The 16,226-nt window shown below is 48.0% G+C and overlaps 1 protein-coding gene across 50 annotated transcripts in view; it reads right to left on the bottom strand.

Annotated features, from left to right (window-relative positions):
* Nucleotides 1–16,226, bottom strand: part of LOC144065839 (receptor-type tyrosine-protein phosphatase delta-like) — a 208,460-nt gene that overhangs the window by 6,987 nt on the left and 185,247 nt on the right. For 14 of the 50 annotated variants that reach the window (XM_077588977.1, XM_077589006.1, XM_077588976.1 and 11 more), the window contains 21 exons: nucleotides 15,186–15,767; nucleotides 14,945–15,090; nucleotides 14,741–14,885; nucleotides 13,464–13,769; nucleotides 12,708–12,901; nucleotides 12,534–12,560; nucleotides 12,017–12,134; nucleotides 11,342–11,935; nucleotides 10,743–10,843; nucleotides 10,416–10,672; nucleotides 9,451–9,544; nucleotides 7,943–8,152; nucleotides 6,669–6,829; nucleotides 5,943–5,954; nucleotides 5,653–5,765; nucleotides 3,611–3,652; nucleotides 3,107–3,204; nucleotides 2,922–3,045; nucleotides 575–750; nucleotides 349–468; nucleotides 119–273 (listed from right to left, as the gene is read on the bottom strand). In XM_077588977.1, coding sequence (XP_077445103.1) covers nucleotides 119–273; nucleotides 349–468; nucleotides 575–750; nucleotides 2,922–3,045; nucleotides 3,107–3,204; nucleotides 3,611–3,652; nucleotides 5,653–5,765; nucleotides 5,943–5,954; nucleotides 6,669–6,829; nucleotides 7,943–8,152; nucleotides 9,451–9,544; nucleotides 10,416–10,672; nucleotides 10,743–10,843; nucleotides 11,342–11,935; nucleotides 12,017–12,134; nucleotides 12,534–12,560; nucleotides 12,708–12,901; nucleotides 13,464–13,769; nucleotides 14,741–14,885; nucleotides 14,945–15,090; nucleotides 15,186–15,767 — 3,775 coding nt within the window. The remainder of the gene's footprint in view (nucleotides 1–118; nucleotides 274–348; nucleotides 469–574; nucleotides 751–2,921; nucleotides 3,046–3,106; nucleotides 3,205–3,610; nucleotides 3,653–5,652; nucleotides 5,766–5,942; nucleotides 5,955–6,668; nucleotides 6,830–7,942; nucleotides 8,153–9,450; nucleotides 9,545–10,415; nucleotides 10,673–10,742; nucleotides 10,844–11,341; nucleotides 11,936–12,016; nucleotides 12,135–12,533; nucleotides 12,561–12,707; nucleotides 12,902–13,463; nucleotides 13,770–14,740; nucleotides 14,886–14,944; nucleotides 15,091–15,185; nucleotides 15,768–16,226) is intronic. The other 36 variants (XM_077588981.1, XM_077588982.1, XM_077588988.1 and 33 more) reach the window with 20 other exon arrangements.

Raw genomic sequence — 16,226 nt, 5'->3', positions numbered from 1 at the left:
GATTAAAAACCCTGTTACATTGTCATACGTATTCATAGATTCATTCCGGCAAACTGAGAGGGGGGAAAATCAATTTCATGCTTGAGGTTATCTTTGTCATTTCCACAGAGTTGGCTACCTGCAGTGCACCACCATCGGCCCGGCATCCGGAGGGTTGCACGCCTTCACTCGTCGGAGGAAGGCCAGGAACGGCGTGGGGTGTTCCGGCACCCCGTGGTCCGGCCAAGCCGTGAACTGGAACTGCCGGACCTCCCGCTTCTCGCTGGAGCCGTTCTGCCGGCGAAGAAAGGAACAGTTTGGCGAGAAGCCCCTCCGTGTCCGCAATGAAAACGCGTGAGGCGCCCTTACTTTAAAAAGCGCAAACGTCCTGACGCAGTAGGTGGCCAACTCCACCGTGTCCAGCAGAGTCACTTGAATGAGGCCGTACGTCTCCGTCGCTCTGGTGGGCCAGTACTGGTCACACTTCACCTGCCGCGAAAGCTACGTCACAGCCGACCGGACGGAATGGCTACGACGTCCCGGCGCCAAGCTCTGTCCGTTCGGAACAAAGAGCGCCATCTTTACGCCGTCTTACCCTGGATCGCTCCTCCAACTTGGTCATCATGACAACAACGGCGCTCCTCTGTTCCCAGATCATTCGCCAGAACTCCCCAAAAGTCTCGGGCAGCGATCCCTGCGTGGCGATGTACGCGTTTTGCTTCCTGTAGCCGTCCACGTAGTTGGCGTTGATGTAGTCGCTTCCCGGGATGCCTGGATCCAGATCGGGTTAAGGTTAGGATGTCACATGTCTATAAAGGAGTACACGGATCTTCTACAAATTGACAGCTAGATAATTGCATATTGTAAGTAAGCGTGTGCCGTCAACGACAACGGGCGACCAAAAGACAGACGACCAAAAGACCGGCGCCAAAACAAGGTAAAACAACACGGTCTACGTATCAATAAAAGCCAACAATAACCATGAGCAGTTTCACTGAGCCGACGTGTGAGTGTAGAAGAGTTTGTATGTTCATGCGTTGTCCCTTTAAGAAGCGACGTCAGTCTGGGTCTTAAGAAGTTCTCCAACAAAAAACAATAAAAGTCCGGGAAATTTTGAGCTTTTCTTTAGCCTAATAATTACTAGGGCATTATCTATGACTAAATAGTCATTGACACTTTGTATTTAGGGAATTTGAGCAACCATTTAGATGGTAATTATCACTTACCTTCCGGGCGACCAAAAGACCAGCGACCAAAAGATCGGCGACCAAAAGACCGGTGACCAATCGACCGTAAGTAAGGGAGGTCCTAACTCAGGCCTGGTTGTTATTGTCTTACAGCAGATGAAAATATAAAGCTTATATGCCGGCTGTTTTTTTTTGACCTGATTCTGGTCATCTGGAAAATATACTTTTGTAGGACAAGCATGCAGGGCAAGTACCAGAAAAATGCTAATGCTGCCTACCGTAAATCTGCAATTTGAGTTGGGGAAATAAAGGGTGCCAAAAAAGCTGCAAATTGCAGGAAAACAAGCCTCCCTTGCGCGTCCCCTTTGCTTATTTTAAATGAAGGGCATGGTTTCCTTTTTTTTTTCTAATCCAGAGAAAAGCGACAGAGCTGACAGCCAGTCAATGCTTCAGGACTGGCAGTTTCGGGGCTCGGCGCACACATGCTCCACCAAGATAAGTCTCATCTGCATGGACGCCGTTTCTCCCACAGTCCTCTCTCCCTCTCCATTTTAGGCTTTCTTTCCTCCCAGGTAACTTTTAGCAGACACAAAAAAAATCTATCAAAACCCCCCACTGTGTTTACTTTGCCCCACCCCCATTCCGCATGTACAGCGTTGGGTAACGGACAAGGGATAAAGACACAATTAAGCCCGTTGTAAATTCCAATTTGGGAAAAAAATACATTATTTTTGCTTAATGGCAGTGAATGGATGCTTATTTTTGCATTTGATGCGGCCTGCCAGTCAGGATTTGCATTAATTATGTCATTTGCTTATGAGCTCGGGGAAAAACAACAACATGAGGCTGATTGAAACTCCATTACAAGCTCAAAATTAAAGAACGGTTGGACGGGCTTGGTGGGAAACAACCCGGGTACAACTTTAGGTTATTGTTTATCAAAACTACTTGGTGTTGATTATTTTTTAATCCTTGCTGTTGGCGGTAGACATACAATTTTGTGGGTCCTTACATGAGTTTCCTGTTTGTAGACCTTCAATCCATTTGAACTGGGAGAAATGGGAGTCAATCAACTTTTGTTCAATCGACTCGTCTATCACCCTCAAAGGCAGGCAAAGAGTTTCAGAAACGATTGGACACATTCTGTTCCGTTTAGCTTTTTTACAGACCATTTCTTGTTAGTTTCTACCCAAAGAAATATTTTGTTATTGATATTTTTGCTTTGTATTATGATTTGAATGTTTTTTTTTTAAAGCAGGTTTTGGTACTACGCAAACCTGATGACATCAGTCCCTAAAGACAAGATCATTTCACAGTTAGCATGTTGCCTCGTCGCTACAGACCCTTTAAGTTATTCAAATGCTGTTCTGTTAACATTTGCTCAACGTCCTGTTCTGCATTTACGATTTTGTGATGCTTGTTCCCAAATCTTTGCGACCCAGTTCCAGCTGGCAACTATTCCGCCTCTTTAGGCCACATTCGGCGCACCTTAACGCGAAACCTAAGCGCGAATGGAAAATAATCAGGGCGTCACCGTAGAGGCGTACGACTCGCTGGCGTCGTGGCCGATTGTTCAATTGGACTCGAGTGGCGAGCTCGGCGAGGCGGGGGGAAAATTGCCTATTTCAAAAAAAGCCATCTATTTCCCGACCGGCACTCACGGCGTCAAAGCAAATGACGTGTTGGCGTGAAGAGGGAGACGCGGAAAACAAACAAACCCCAAACAGTGCAGTGTGGAGGAAGGGCGAATTATACCGTCGATGGCGGAAAGCAAGACCCGCGAGTGGTCGTAGGCGATCACGTTGGCGTATCTGTTCTTTGGTTTGTTGACCTCCAAGTTGGAGTGTTCCCAGGTGAACTGCTGCCCGGGGTCGATGGACTGGTGGGAGGAGGACATTCGTTAAGAAACCGCAAAATCCCACGCTACATCGGCTACTCACCTCGTACTCCTGGGAAAACTTGAGGTTGTCGTTGGCTTTCAACTGCTCCAAATGCTCGGCCAAGTCCATGACTGGGATGGGCGGGTGGTTCGCCATACCTGAGTGTCAGAGAAAACTCAGGGTCACTTGTCTGGAGATGCGATTCCTCAAAAGGGATTTCCCAAACAGAACAGACTAAAGATGGGGATCCAAGCACAAGCTGATTGATTAGAAAAGCATGAAGGTGGAAGATTGGATGGAGTTAGGCAAGTTTGTGCGCCATGCTTGAAACGCGTACCGATACACAGGGGTTGTTATTCCCAGAACATCCAAAGCTCGCTTGGCGAGTTAGCATAAGAAGGAAAAGATGTTAAGAGAAAATTCTACTTCAGAAGGATGACTGATGTTCGCCGCCTCCCCCGCCATGACACGGCGTTCACACCAAAGCGGATTAGATGGGGATAGGAGGCTAGGCGGGAAAGGGAAATATCATTCGTGGCAAATGTGTAATTGAGGCCAACTAACTTGACAAACGGAGACTACTCGCTTGACCGGACGAGCGCGCACCTGTGGAGGAAACGGTCATTAAACACGGCCAAGCGAAGCGGTCCCGTTTACACGTAGCCGCGTCGCCGCCTCAGGTCAAACGCCGCTTGGCGGAAAGGCGGGAGGAAGCGTGGAATGAATGGCATCTTCTCAATGGGTTAATTATTAGTGACGCCATGCTAGGCTAGGCGGTTAGCGCGAGGGGCTTAGATAAAATGTTCAAGGTAAACCGTGTGAATTCCAAAGGAGCAAGTAAACGGCACACGTAAAAAAATAAAGCCGAACTGAAAAACGTTGATAACTTCCCAACATTTTTCACGCCGCGCAATAAACTGCGGAAAACAAACAACAGGAGGGAGAGCGGTCGCCGCGACAAGTTAGCTTCGTGTGCACGCTCGAGGCATTCGGACTCGGGACGCCGCTTCAATCAATGGCGAGGTAGAAGCTCGACAGTTTTGGCGACAGGCCCCTCCCCTGCACCTGCCTGCGGCGATGGTGGTCTGGGAAATTTAGGAGCTTCGGCCAATTTACGTCCGATGCAAATTTGATGCCTGGCCTCTCTGAGATCTCTCGCGGTGACGGTGTTTTGGCTCAGGCGCGGGAGCATCCGGCGCCGTCCATTTATCAAGCGAGAAGTCTTTCTCTGCTCAGGGACACGTGGGCCACGGCCAATAATGTAGCTTTATCAAAGTGCCATCTTCCAGGTCAGCTCGTACGAAAGCGTGATGAATTATCCCCGCAGGCCCATTTTGGAAATAAAAGATGATACATATTTATGAAAGCTCTTTTCAGACCATTACACTTTTCTTTTTCTGTCCAATTCCGTTGGCCCGCTATTCAAGTCTCCTTCTGGACATTTTCTAAATAGTACGGAACATACTTCTTTTGCGGCCCCTTTCCCTGCCGACACCCCTCATTGGGCGTTCTCATCTTTGCCGACGCTGGAGCGGCAACCCAGAAATGGCGCCTTTTTACCCCTTGCTGGAAATGGATTTTAAGTAGCAAGCTGTGATGGAAACACCCTTTCAGAGAGATGGGAGAGTGGATGGGAAAATGAGGCCCTGCTTCCATTAGCTAATGCCCACTTGTGCCGGCGACTCGAATGAAGTCGAGGAGGGGAGTCGTGTCACACAACATTGGCCAAGACGCTCAAGTGCACTTTTCGAGTAGCAATCGTGCTAGGAATGCAGGAACCCGTATTCGACGATTGGCTTGTCAAAGTTCGGTAACTCGCCACAAACTTCAGAGTCATTCTGTTAGGTTTATCGTTATTATAACTTTGCTTGAAATATAATCATTATATATATGTGCTTGCAATGAAGCTTAGCAACATTAAAAAAGTCATTTTCAGTACATCTGCTTGCAACCGTGATAAACAAAGGAAAAGGTCTCTATCCGACTTATCAAAATTGTTTTGTAACCTCGACTTCTCACACGGTCGCAAGCTCACACTGAAGATCCGGGAAGGACTCTTAATTGTTTTGACTTGGATTTCGGCCCAGGTGGCGATACCGCTCGCCCTCCGAAAGGATGTGCAATTGTTTTGAATAGATGCTTGCTTGTTGTCAACTCTTATGCAATTGTTTTGGTTTCTGACCTTAATTGTTTTGACTCTTATGCAATTAAATGGGCAGGAGAGGATTTGATTCTTTAGAATGATCTGGGACGAAGGCGAGTCAGGATCGATTCTCTCTTACAAGATAAAGCTTTATGTCTTCCTTATCTTAAAGTGTATCTAGTGGTGAACCTATCAAATTCTTTTCAAACGGTCACTAGACAGTTTACAGGGAAAACTGAATTTGGATTCAAATTACGATCAGAGGCATTGTTTTGATGGACACTAGCGATTGGACTCGGACTCGCGTCTTGACGGAATCGTTTATTCTTATATGCGCAGGTCGTCTAACTTTGTCGTTGTTTTCTACGTTGAATGTTCGCATTATTTAGCGGGTTTTTTTTCAAAATGGATCAGGATCCCTACAGTCTAACGCAATGAAATTCTTCATTGGACGAGGACTTACCAGGAGTCTGGAAATTGAGGCGGCGAAGCTCGACGGGGTCGGTGGGGTGATGCAAGGGCATCTCCTTGCTGTTGGGGAGACTTCCTTTCCTCGCCTCTGATTCAGCCCGTTTCCTGTGGCGAACAATTTGTCAATTTTCATTCAGGCCAGAACAACAAAGAATAACGTGGGTAGGCCTCCAGGGGCCCCGTCTTTGGGTCGCCCTACGCGAGGATTACTTTAATTGGGCTCTTAGCTGCATTTCTCGACTAGCACAAGCAAATTTTCATTTAAGTCTTTGGCCATCTTACCTGTCCGGTTTGCTGTTCCGTTGGCCAGCGAGAAGAGAAATATCAACAAAAAAAAACATTAGCCAGCAAGAGTTTTGCCTTCATAAAAGGTGATGCCAAGAAAAAAAAGTGGTTCCATCAGTTCTGGCTCGCTTCAGAGATCGCGCTTAGTTTTACAGCCACGGGCCCTTTTTCAAACCCTCTACAGAGAGCGCCAGGTGCAAACGGATTCAAACATTCGAGTTGATTGCTTCTTGTTCAAGCATAAAAGTCATCGCTTGGCTTCTAATTGGCGTGTTTGTCTTTGCAACGCAACACCGGATCGCTGCATATGCCATGGTAATTGCACAACTTAACTTTAGAGATGCTAAGCCAAGTCCTAAGTTATTTAAAATATACTATTGATCCATCTTATCCCCGATGATGCGCGAGTGAATCGAGCCGGCGCGCTTCCATACGTAAGTGGGTCGAAGTAGGACCCGTAGGCCTTTTTTTCTCTGGAATCCAATGGGAGCCTTTGATTTTCATCAACATTAAATCACCTGCAGACAACAAAGACTACATCGTATCAGAAGTGTCTTTTGTTTTGTTGCGGGTCTTGATCCTTCATATCAAATTCAAGCCCTGTAAGCTGTTCGCGGCTTGGCGTCTGTAGTTTTTTTGGCCCAACCCGTGGAAAACTGCAGTACCCTCCGAAAAACCGCCCCAAATAAAAACGCTAAGGATGAATTAAGCTGTGGCGCTCACCTCTTGTACAGCAAAATGGCAATGACGATGCATATGATGAAGACGACAGCGAGGACCGGACCCACCACCCAGATGAGACCCTCCTCCTCGTCGATGATTGGCTGAGGGTCGATGTCGGCCGACACCACTGGGTCAGAGTACGGGCTGGTGGCGTACATTAACTACAAAAACATGGATTTTTATTACAGGTTTGCGTTTGAAAGTTTCACGTGTTTTCATCCTTCTGATATGAATTTCGAGTTGATCACTATTTCACGTTTAGGAGGGACTGGCAGCCATTGTTCATTGGTCAAATGGATCGGACGCTAATCGCCATCCACGGCAACCAATGGGCTGGCATAACTACATAAATGGGTTCTTCAGCCTGCACATTTTGGGGATTTCACCCGCATTCAAGGTGAGTGAATAAAGAGGCAGCAAGTATATACCTTTTACCTACTTAATCACGCCGCTTTTCATTTACCCGCAGACGCAAGCGCAGGCTGCTGCGGCGGAGGAGATAAGGCGCACGGGCCGTAATTAAAGAGACGCCCTGTTATCGACGTGGTCTAGTAATCAGCTCTGGTCTTGCGGGGGATTCTCCACTTTTGCAAATCTTAGAGGGGCACGTCTGATCGGGAGCAAAGAAGACCAGGATTCTCCTAGCGCAGGGGTGTCAGACTCGGGTTGGTTCGCGGGCCGCGTTAACGTCAACGTCAATGTGGACCGGACCATTTTAGATATAATATTTAGATTTTTTTTAAATAAATGGATTAAAAGAACTGGATTAAAAGCCCTGAATATTCAGTTTTTTTATAGATCTAAAACAATGTTTATTTTAGCTTTTTTTAAATATATTTTTAGATTTTACAAAATGATTTTTGAACTAAAAACAGAAAAAAAGGATTAAAAAATTACAATTATTGATTTAAAAGGGGGAAAAAAATCAGGAAATTTAATATACTTCTATACTCTTCATTTGAATTTGATCCTAAAACAGAAAGTCGGCACTCATCATTTACTTTCCCGGGCCACACAAAATGATGCGGCGGGCCAGATTTGGCCCCCGGGCTGCCACTTTGACACGTGTCCTAGACCAATGACGTTTATTTATATACGTAGAGTATGCAATTTACTTTTTTTTTGGACGGATTTCTAAGCCAAGTGGTCGATTATTGCTAATCCAAATGAGCGCTTGGATTGGCTGCCAACCTCCCTTCTTCAAACGGATTGGCGTAAACTCCTCGAAATTCACCCCAGAAAGACGCAAAACCCTGTCGCGGAGGTAACCTCACATTGTCGGGCGTCTCCAGAGCGGCGAGCACGAAGAAGACGTACTCCTGTCCGTTTTGCAGTTGCTTGTTTAGGAAGTCGCCGTAGAACTTGCCGTCGCCCAGCGTGAATTCTCTGGGTAAGTCTGGGAAGTAGGCGGCGATGTAGGCCGAGGGCTCCGCCTGCCTGCGGAGCCGGAGGCCTCGGCTGGTGCGGTTTATCTCCTTCAGCAGCTACAGCGTGGGAGCAAAAGAGGCGTACGATAAGATGCCGGAGCCGAGCGTGCCGCGGCAAACACGTGAAAACCACAACAAACCGTATCTGCCTGTCAAGATTTCACTGCACACACACACAGAAAAACACACCCTTTCTTGTGCACAAGCTGAAAACGCCGATAGTGGAAGGCAGAGGATTGTAAGAACGGTCTTATCGCTCTTCTTTTGGTTTAAAAAAAAAAAAAAACGACACACAAGCATATGAAATAGTGTGGCAGCATCGACTGTGACAAAATCATTTCAAATTGCAATTGTGAGTTTTGTAAATTGGGGGATCGTTGTTCCTCAATTTTTCATTTTAATTGAGGTGAACTAAAGTGTGCATATACTATGACATGTATTTTGGCAACAGAGTGAGGAAAGAAAAAGATTGCACACTGATTTCTAATCGGGTTGAGTAAATCGATATTTGGGAACGTGTTTATTAAATATCTGCGCTGATATAAATAGGATAGTTGTGTAAGGGCATATTACAGGCTAAAGGCTAGGCACACCCTCTACTACTATAGGCAACACAGGCACCAATAATTTGGGAAATAATTAATTTGCCTTAAAACGAAAAGCAGAAGAATTCCAATTCTGACTAATTCGGTTAAACTGACGCACTCCTCCTCTTTGACATTGACAGCACGAGATGTCCAATTAGTTTCGACTTGGAGGCGGGGCATGAACATTCATTGGCCCCGCCCGCTTGCCAAAATATCAAACACTAACAACAACAAGAAAAAAAAGCTGTCAGCGTATATTTTCCAACATTTGGACTTAATTTCTGCCTGAAGTTTGCCCTTGCGCTCAAGTCCATTAACTCGGCGTGAGGACAATTATGCTAATCGCGCCCGTCCGTCGCCTTCCGGCGTCACATCTGCGGATCATCGGCGTGCACGTGTGTGCACGATGCGTGCGCCTGTCATTCACATTAGAGCACGCGCGTGTGCCTTTCGCTCTGTTTTGGCCGCGGGGCTGTTGCCGCCGCGCGATAATGTCTTCAATCATCTCCGCTGTCGACAGCCACGGAATCTAGTTGCCCTTGGGAGAAGTTGTGAAAAGGTGAGTGCCAGTATTGACAAACAAATAAATTCTGACAAGCGCCGCCACTTTTTTTGGGCAATCGGTCAAGGCTCCAGACGCGGGGCCCCGAGGCCGGAGCTGTAAAAAGCCAACGCCGATATATATATATATATATATATGCTGGCCAGGTTCTCCAAATGGAGCTAAATATAAAAAGCTGCATTTGTACGGAAACAAACCCTGCCCACCTCCTCTAAGTTCATCTCGTCGGGGTTGTCCCAAGGTTTGACGAACTTGCCGGCTCTCTGCTTCTTCAACGGGACCACCACGATGTAATAAGCTCTGGAAAAAGGACAAAATGTACAGGTCAGACGAGCCCAGAGAGCGTCACTGTTGGGGTTATTCTGGGATATGATTATATATCATTTTATTAATCATTATATGTATATGAGCTTTATTTCAATTTGGGACCGAGCAAGTTCGAGGTCACTCTTCATGGCAGCTGGCTCCGAGGACATTTAATTGTTTTTAGGACTATTGACCTGACAGATCACCAAGTTCCGGGCCAAGGACTGTTGATCTGAGTTCGCAATGAAGATCTGTGAAGGACTCTTAAATTGCTTTGACTTGGATTTTGGCAGATGGCGATATTCGAATCAACTTCCGAAAATACTCGCATAATGTTTTGGTTTCCGATCCGCTCAGTTCACCTTGTATGAAAATTATTATGCTTACTTGTGCAAATTCTTACGCAGTTGTTTTTGGTTTCCGACCTGATATGCAATTGTTAGTGGCAGTTGTTTTTTGACCTTAATTGTGTTATGCAATTGTATTGAATAGATAACCTTGTAATTGTTTTGATTCGACGTCTTAAATTGGCAGGAGAGGAATTCGGTCCTTTAGAATGTCACGGTGGCAAAAGGACGAGCCAGGACGATTCTCACTTGCAAGTTTAATGCCAGAGATGGACCCGATGCCCACCTTGTATTGTTGATATTATTTTAAAGTATACCTATTAATAAACCTATCAGTCACAAAGAACAGCAAAGTCTGCAATTCATCCAGAAGAACTGACTTCAAAAAGTTAAAGGGAATGAGACAACACGGTCTGACTAGAACAATGGTTTGAGGTCATAAGGAACATTTCCACGATAGATTCGCCGAACAGCTGTGGGATGGAGCGGCGTCGCTCGGAAAGCCGGAGTCGACTGACCTCACTTTTTCCGGCGTCTGCACCAAAGGCAACTCCACCGTCACCATCCCGTCCGAGTTAGTTTTGCCGATCAGGTAGGGCTTGGTGCGCAGGATGTCCGGCGCCGTGGCGGCGGCGACTCGGTGCTGCAGACCGCCGGCGCTGTTCCCGCGGTTGGTTAATAGGAAAGAGTACTGCGTCTCGGGCCGAAGCCCCGTGATCAGCTTCTGCGTCAGCTTGCCGTCCACCTCCACGCTTTGCCCGCTGTCGTACAGGATCTGAACCAAATGACAAACAAAATAAAATAAGCGGCTATGAACTGTCGCCTGAGAGGAAGTCATTATTCACCGTGAACGGCTGAGCCGCGTTGTAGGCGTCGGGAATCTCCCACGTCAGCAGCACCGACGTCTTGGTGGCAGCTCTCACGTGGAAATTTTTTGCAAACACTGCTAAAAGAAAGGGGGAGGAGCCCATTTAGACACGCTTATTATTCCTTTCTGCCCACGCCAAGACTTACCTTCAAAAACACCCCCAAAAGCAGACTACTTTACGTCAAGTACTGTCTGTCCTCTTACCTTAACACCGAGTTTGACATGTATTGACTGAATTGTAGAAAGAAAAAAAATAACAAATGGGAGGGACTGAATAAGGGAGGGTTTCAAATTAATATTTTCCTGGGGCCGCACTGTAGCTTGTTGTATTTAAACTCAATGACGATTAATTTGATGTCTACCACTGTCTGTCAATAGGTTAAAACATGGTTTGCCGTATATATACTAATTTCTGTAGTGCTCTATTGTTTTGAGTCGGGGCTACAGGAATTTAATTTTGGCGTAAAACCAAATGAAGTCGACACTTTTTCAACGGGCAGCCCACTGAAAGGACGATGCGGGCTGGGAACGGCACCCGGCCGGGCCTTGGGTTTTGACACTTGCGGCTGGTCATACCTTGATCCAAAGGCTGTGTCCTGATTTGGACACTCGGGCTATAGGGACCAGAACCCTTGCTGGTGAAGGCACACATTTTAATATCGTAAGTGGTGTCCGCCTTAAGGCCGTCCAAGGCCACCGAGGATTCGGGGGCGGTGATGAAGAGTTCCGAGGGACTTCGAGGGCTGTTGATGTCCTTATATTGCAGCGCGTACTTGACGATGGCGCCGTTTCGCTCGGCGAGGAGCAGCTCTTGCCAGCTGACCTGAATGGTGCTGGCGGTGGCGGCGTCGGCGTCGGCCGCAATTCTCCGAGGGTAACCGCTAGGCACGTCCTCGTTCGTGGTCACCTCCTTGACCGTCTCTTCTCCGAAGCCCACCTTGTTGCGCGCCGAGAGCCGGAAGGTGTACGAGGCGCCCTTGTGAATCTCTCTAGTGGTGTAGTGGTTGTCGCGTTCGGGGAACTCGATGACGGTCAGCGGTTCGAGATCTTTGCGGCCGAAGCGTAGGCGGTAACCTTGCAGGGGACCGTGGGTGACCGCCGGGGGGTGCCACTGGAGGAGAGCCGTGCCCATGTTGGTGGTACTGACCATTAGCCGAGGTTTGTCGGGAACTAAGGCAGAAGAGCAACGAGCTCAATGTTTAAGTCGTTGAAATACAAAATATGTCATTTTGGGCAATTTTCCCAATATACCTGCGCCAGTGGTGGTGACCAGTTTGGGCTTGCTGCGTGCGCCGTCGCCCTTTGTAGTGTAGGCCCCCACGGTGACGGAATACGTGGTTTCAGCCAGCAGCTCTGAGATGACCATTTCCTGTCGAGACGGAGGACGTCAATGACCATTTGTGTTTTTTAACCAGGCGTACACAGAATAGGTGCATTCTCCAGTGGAGAAGGATAGGGAAAGCCGATTGACTCTTTCAGGGCCATTGGCGGGGATAGACGTTCAATCGTGTGGCGTTGTTCTACAATTTCATCACTAGTAGATGGCTAATTCGTTAAGAGGTTAAAAATGCGTACAGATAACAAGAATCCAGGAATCCTGGTCTACGTCTAAGTTGAAAACAATGTTCACCGCTCACTTCAAATGGATTGAACGTTTATCAGCGCCACCGGAAGGCGACGACTTCATTAACGACACACACAAACATCACATGCCATTCATGCGGAGGACGGCATTGCGGCAAGATTGAAATCCGGTTGCACTACTCACATGGTCGGTTGAATCATCAAATTCCCACTGATTAGGTTTAGGAAAAGAGACAACAGACAGAGCCAATAATCATTCATCTGAGCCAAGTCCATGAAAGGTTTCTTTCCATATGTTGAAGCTCCAAAAGAAAACAAAATAGAAACCAGAAAAATGCAACACTTAGCATGCACGTACCTGGGCATCATCGATCAGGATGTCCTTGATGACGGGTTGTCCCACGGGCTCCCCATTAAGCATCCGTACATAGTGCACCTGGTACCCCCGGATCTGCCCGTGTTGCTTGGTGGGCATCGGCGAGCGCCAGATGACCTTAATTGATGTCGAGTTGACAGCTTCCACCTCGACTTTACGAGGTGGCCCGCTAGGAACTGGGGGGGAGGGGGGACACCATGAAGAAAAAGCTTAACGTAAGTCAACCCAGAGCTCACGTTTCCCAATCTTCTTCCGTCGCGGAAAATAGTGCCCTCCCCACAAAAAAATTTGAAAAATCACAAAATTGCAGCAACGATATTTCAACAATGGTAAAAGAGGGTGTGGGGGAACGGGAAGGGGGGACAGCAAAAATAGGTCTGGCAACCGACCTGATCTCGAAACATTAAAAATGGGTAGTGGGAAAAACATGTGGAGCCAAAAAAAAGTTGGCTTCAAGTCAATCGAAGCTTGAAGCGCAGCAAGAATTTTTGGCTATGAAGAAAGCAAAAAATATATGAGAATCAAAATGATACTACCACATCACATTTGAAAAAAAGGCCTTCTGTTGAAAAAACGAGAAAAAAAATGCTCCGTCCAAAGCTTCAAAAATGACAGAGTTGGAGGCCTTACCATGTGTTGAAATTGAGTTAAAAAGTGGAAGTGGGGGGGCAAAAAGTCCTTCAAAAGTCCAAAGAGTCTTGTTAGAAGATTAATTTAGCCTTTGGAATCAACACATACCATCCTCCTCTGTGCGAACCAGTTGCGGCGTGCTTTCCGGTCCTGCTCCGGCGTCCGTGTGGGCGGTGACCGTCACATGGTACACGGTCCATTTTTCCAAGTGCTCCAAAAGATAGCGTGAGCTCTCCGGCGGGATGTCGGCGATGCGTCGCTCCGTAGTGTCCTCCCCTTCCGTGGCGGCGTACTGGACGCTGTATCGCGTTATGACCCCGTTCTGGGATTCCGTCCTGGGCGCCCGCCAAGTGACGAGGATGCTGGTGGACGTGGGACTAGAGCACCTGACTTCGGTGGGCGGGCCAGAGGGTTCTGTTTGGTGCCAGTTGTTGTTTGGGGAGGCCGTTGGTTCGTTGTATTTTTTTTTGGTTTTGTTTTTTTTTTGGTTTGGTTTCGATTGTGGTGGTGGTGATTGTAGAAATATACAATGGGGGAGGGGTAAACAAAAAGATAATGAGGACAGAGCACGATGAAAGATGGAAATAAAGCAAATAAACACAACGTGGAACAAAAAACTGATGATGAATAGAGGGTGTTGGTTGGAAAGAGGACAGCTGACTGCCAGCTAACGGAATACACATTTGATCCATCCCTCAAGTACTACTTCTTGGTCAACTCCAATTTGGCAAGCAGTTACCAGCAATCCAAAAACATAAAGGTTGATGCGTTCAATGGGTTTGTAAAGGAGAAAACTGCATTTGTCACCAACCTTTCCGAAGCCTGTTGGTTTGTGGTAAAAGCCTGATTGTACGACAGAGAAGCTTCCCAGGGAGACATGACTTTGTTTAGTAGGTTCTCGTACATGGGAGCACACAATCACATCTTGGATACCTACCTGATAGCCGCTACCTGGCCGTCTCGAAATAGCAAGAACGTCACGCCGCTACCGACACGAAACCGAGCTTTCCGTGAGACCGTTTCGGCCCAAACTAGATAGACGTTGCTCACAGGCTTGTTGAAATCGAGCTTACAAAAGCGATCGGAAACCACGTAAGATCCTGAAAATGGCTTCAGAGAAAGCTTAGCGTCTTGTTTTCTGGCATGCATTGCCAAGTGGAGACTCCTTCAAGGCCAAGCGTGTCCTCTGCTTTGAAAGATGCTCGAGTGAAGCTCAAGATCCGATCCACGTGAAGCGGGAGCCCTCAACAGACACCCGGTTCAAATGGATGGATGTATCATCCAGATAAACTAAGCGCCGTGTTTGAACGTCTATTAGCCGACGGTCTTATCTATTTGTTGTAGATTTCGGCGGCGCGACGCCACGGATGCGGGGGAAGACCTACGTGTTTGCGGGGTCTCGGCGGAGATCTCGCTGGTGTACGCGCCCACGCCGTGCCTGCTGCGTGCCGCCAGGCGGAAAGCGTAGGTGGTGAAGGGCTTCAAGTCCTTCATGAGGTACGTGGAAGTGGGCTCGAAGCTGATTCGCCTCTGCAAAAGGAAAGGCGTCAAGTCCGAGGGTCCCTTCGGAGGAGCCGCTGAGGTTTTACCTCGTCCTTATCGTCATTTTTCTTGTACAAGAGATCGTATCCCGTGATTTGGTTTTCCTGTCCCGTCTGTACCGGTGCCACCCAAGACAACAGAATGCTGGTTTCCGACTTGGCCTCGCCCTTGAAGTCGGTCGGCTGGGATGGAACTGGGTAAAAAAAGGAAACATTGTTAAGCCACAGTGATCAACAACAACGCGGCGACTTTCTGAAGCATCTGCGCTTGCAATGGCGGCTCGCTTACCTCCCGTCTTTGTAATGATCTGCAGATCCGGAGAAAGAGGTCCGTCTCCGACCGAGGTGAAAGCCAGCACCTTGATGTAGTACGTCTTATTGGGGATGAGGCCCTGGATGGTGATGAAGTTCACCCCCCGGACAATTTGCTTCTCCCACAGGTTCACGTGTTGCGCGGAATCCACGGTAAAGTAGACCCTGTAGCCCATAATCTGCCCGTTGGCTTCCTCCGGTTCCTCCCAGTTGACGACGGCCGTGGTGCCGCTCAGCATCTGTCCGCGGACGCGGCGCGGCGAGGTGCTGGGCGCCTGCTCGGCCGTCTTGGCCTCCACGTTCTCGCTGGGCGGGCCCCGGCCGATGTTGTTGACGGCCAGCACGCGGAACTCGTAGTCCGAGTAAGGGCTGAGGCCGCCCACGCTGTAGCGCGTGGTTGCCACTCCGTCGATCTCCTTGTACGAGTCCTCCGAGTACTTGGACTTGTGCTGGATGACGTAGTAGGTCACCGGTTCGGGATTGCCCGAGTCCCAGGTCAGGGTGATGCTGGTGGCGGTGCGTTCGGTGACCACCGGGAGGCCGGGCGTCCTGGGTAACGCTGTGGAAAGATTGCCATCGGAGAGGACTGTTTTTATGGCGAAATAAAAATGCATCGCCGCCGTCAACTGCAAAGTCGGAGATAAAGCCACATACGAGTACCATCATTTCTCCGGTATGACACACTCCCCAGTTTATAGTACTTTCTCAGCTGTAATTGCCCTTTGAGCGCAGTAAACATTTCGCATTACCGATTGTACCCGATCGAAAGCACTACGCACATCTTTTCCAGCACGTCAACACCAAGACACTTTCTTGACATTTGACAGCGTGCTATTTTAACCCGACAATCACGACGCGTGCCACGGAGGCGCCGCTCAAGTCGACGACCGCGGCCACCTCGCCTTGTTTAAAACGGTGTTTTCCCATTTCCGAGCTGCTTATCACTTGAATAATTTAGCGACTGAATTTATGACTTTAATTCCACACGTTGCAGAAGCGAATGGCAATAGATTGTCTT

Source organism: Stigmatopora argus, chromosome 20 (assembly GCF_051989625.1).
Source record: "Stigmatopora argus isolate UIUO_Sarg chromosome 20, RoL_Sarg_1.0, whole genome shotgun sequence".
Taxonomy (NCBI): domain Eukaryota; kingdom Metazoa; phylum Chordata; class Actinopteri; order Syngnathiformes; family Syngnathidae; genus Stigmatopora; species Stigmatopora argus.
This window is presented reverse-complemented; position numbering and strand designations above follow the sequence as displayed.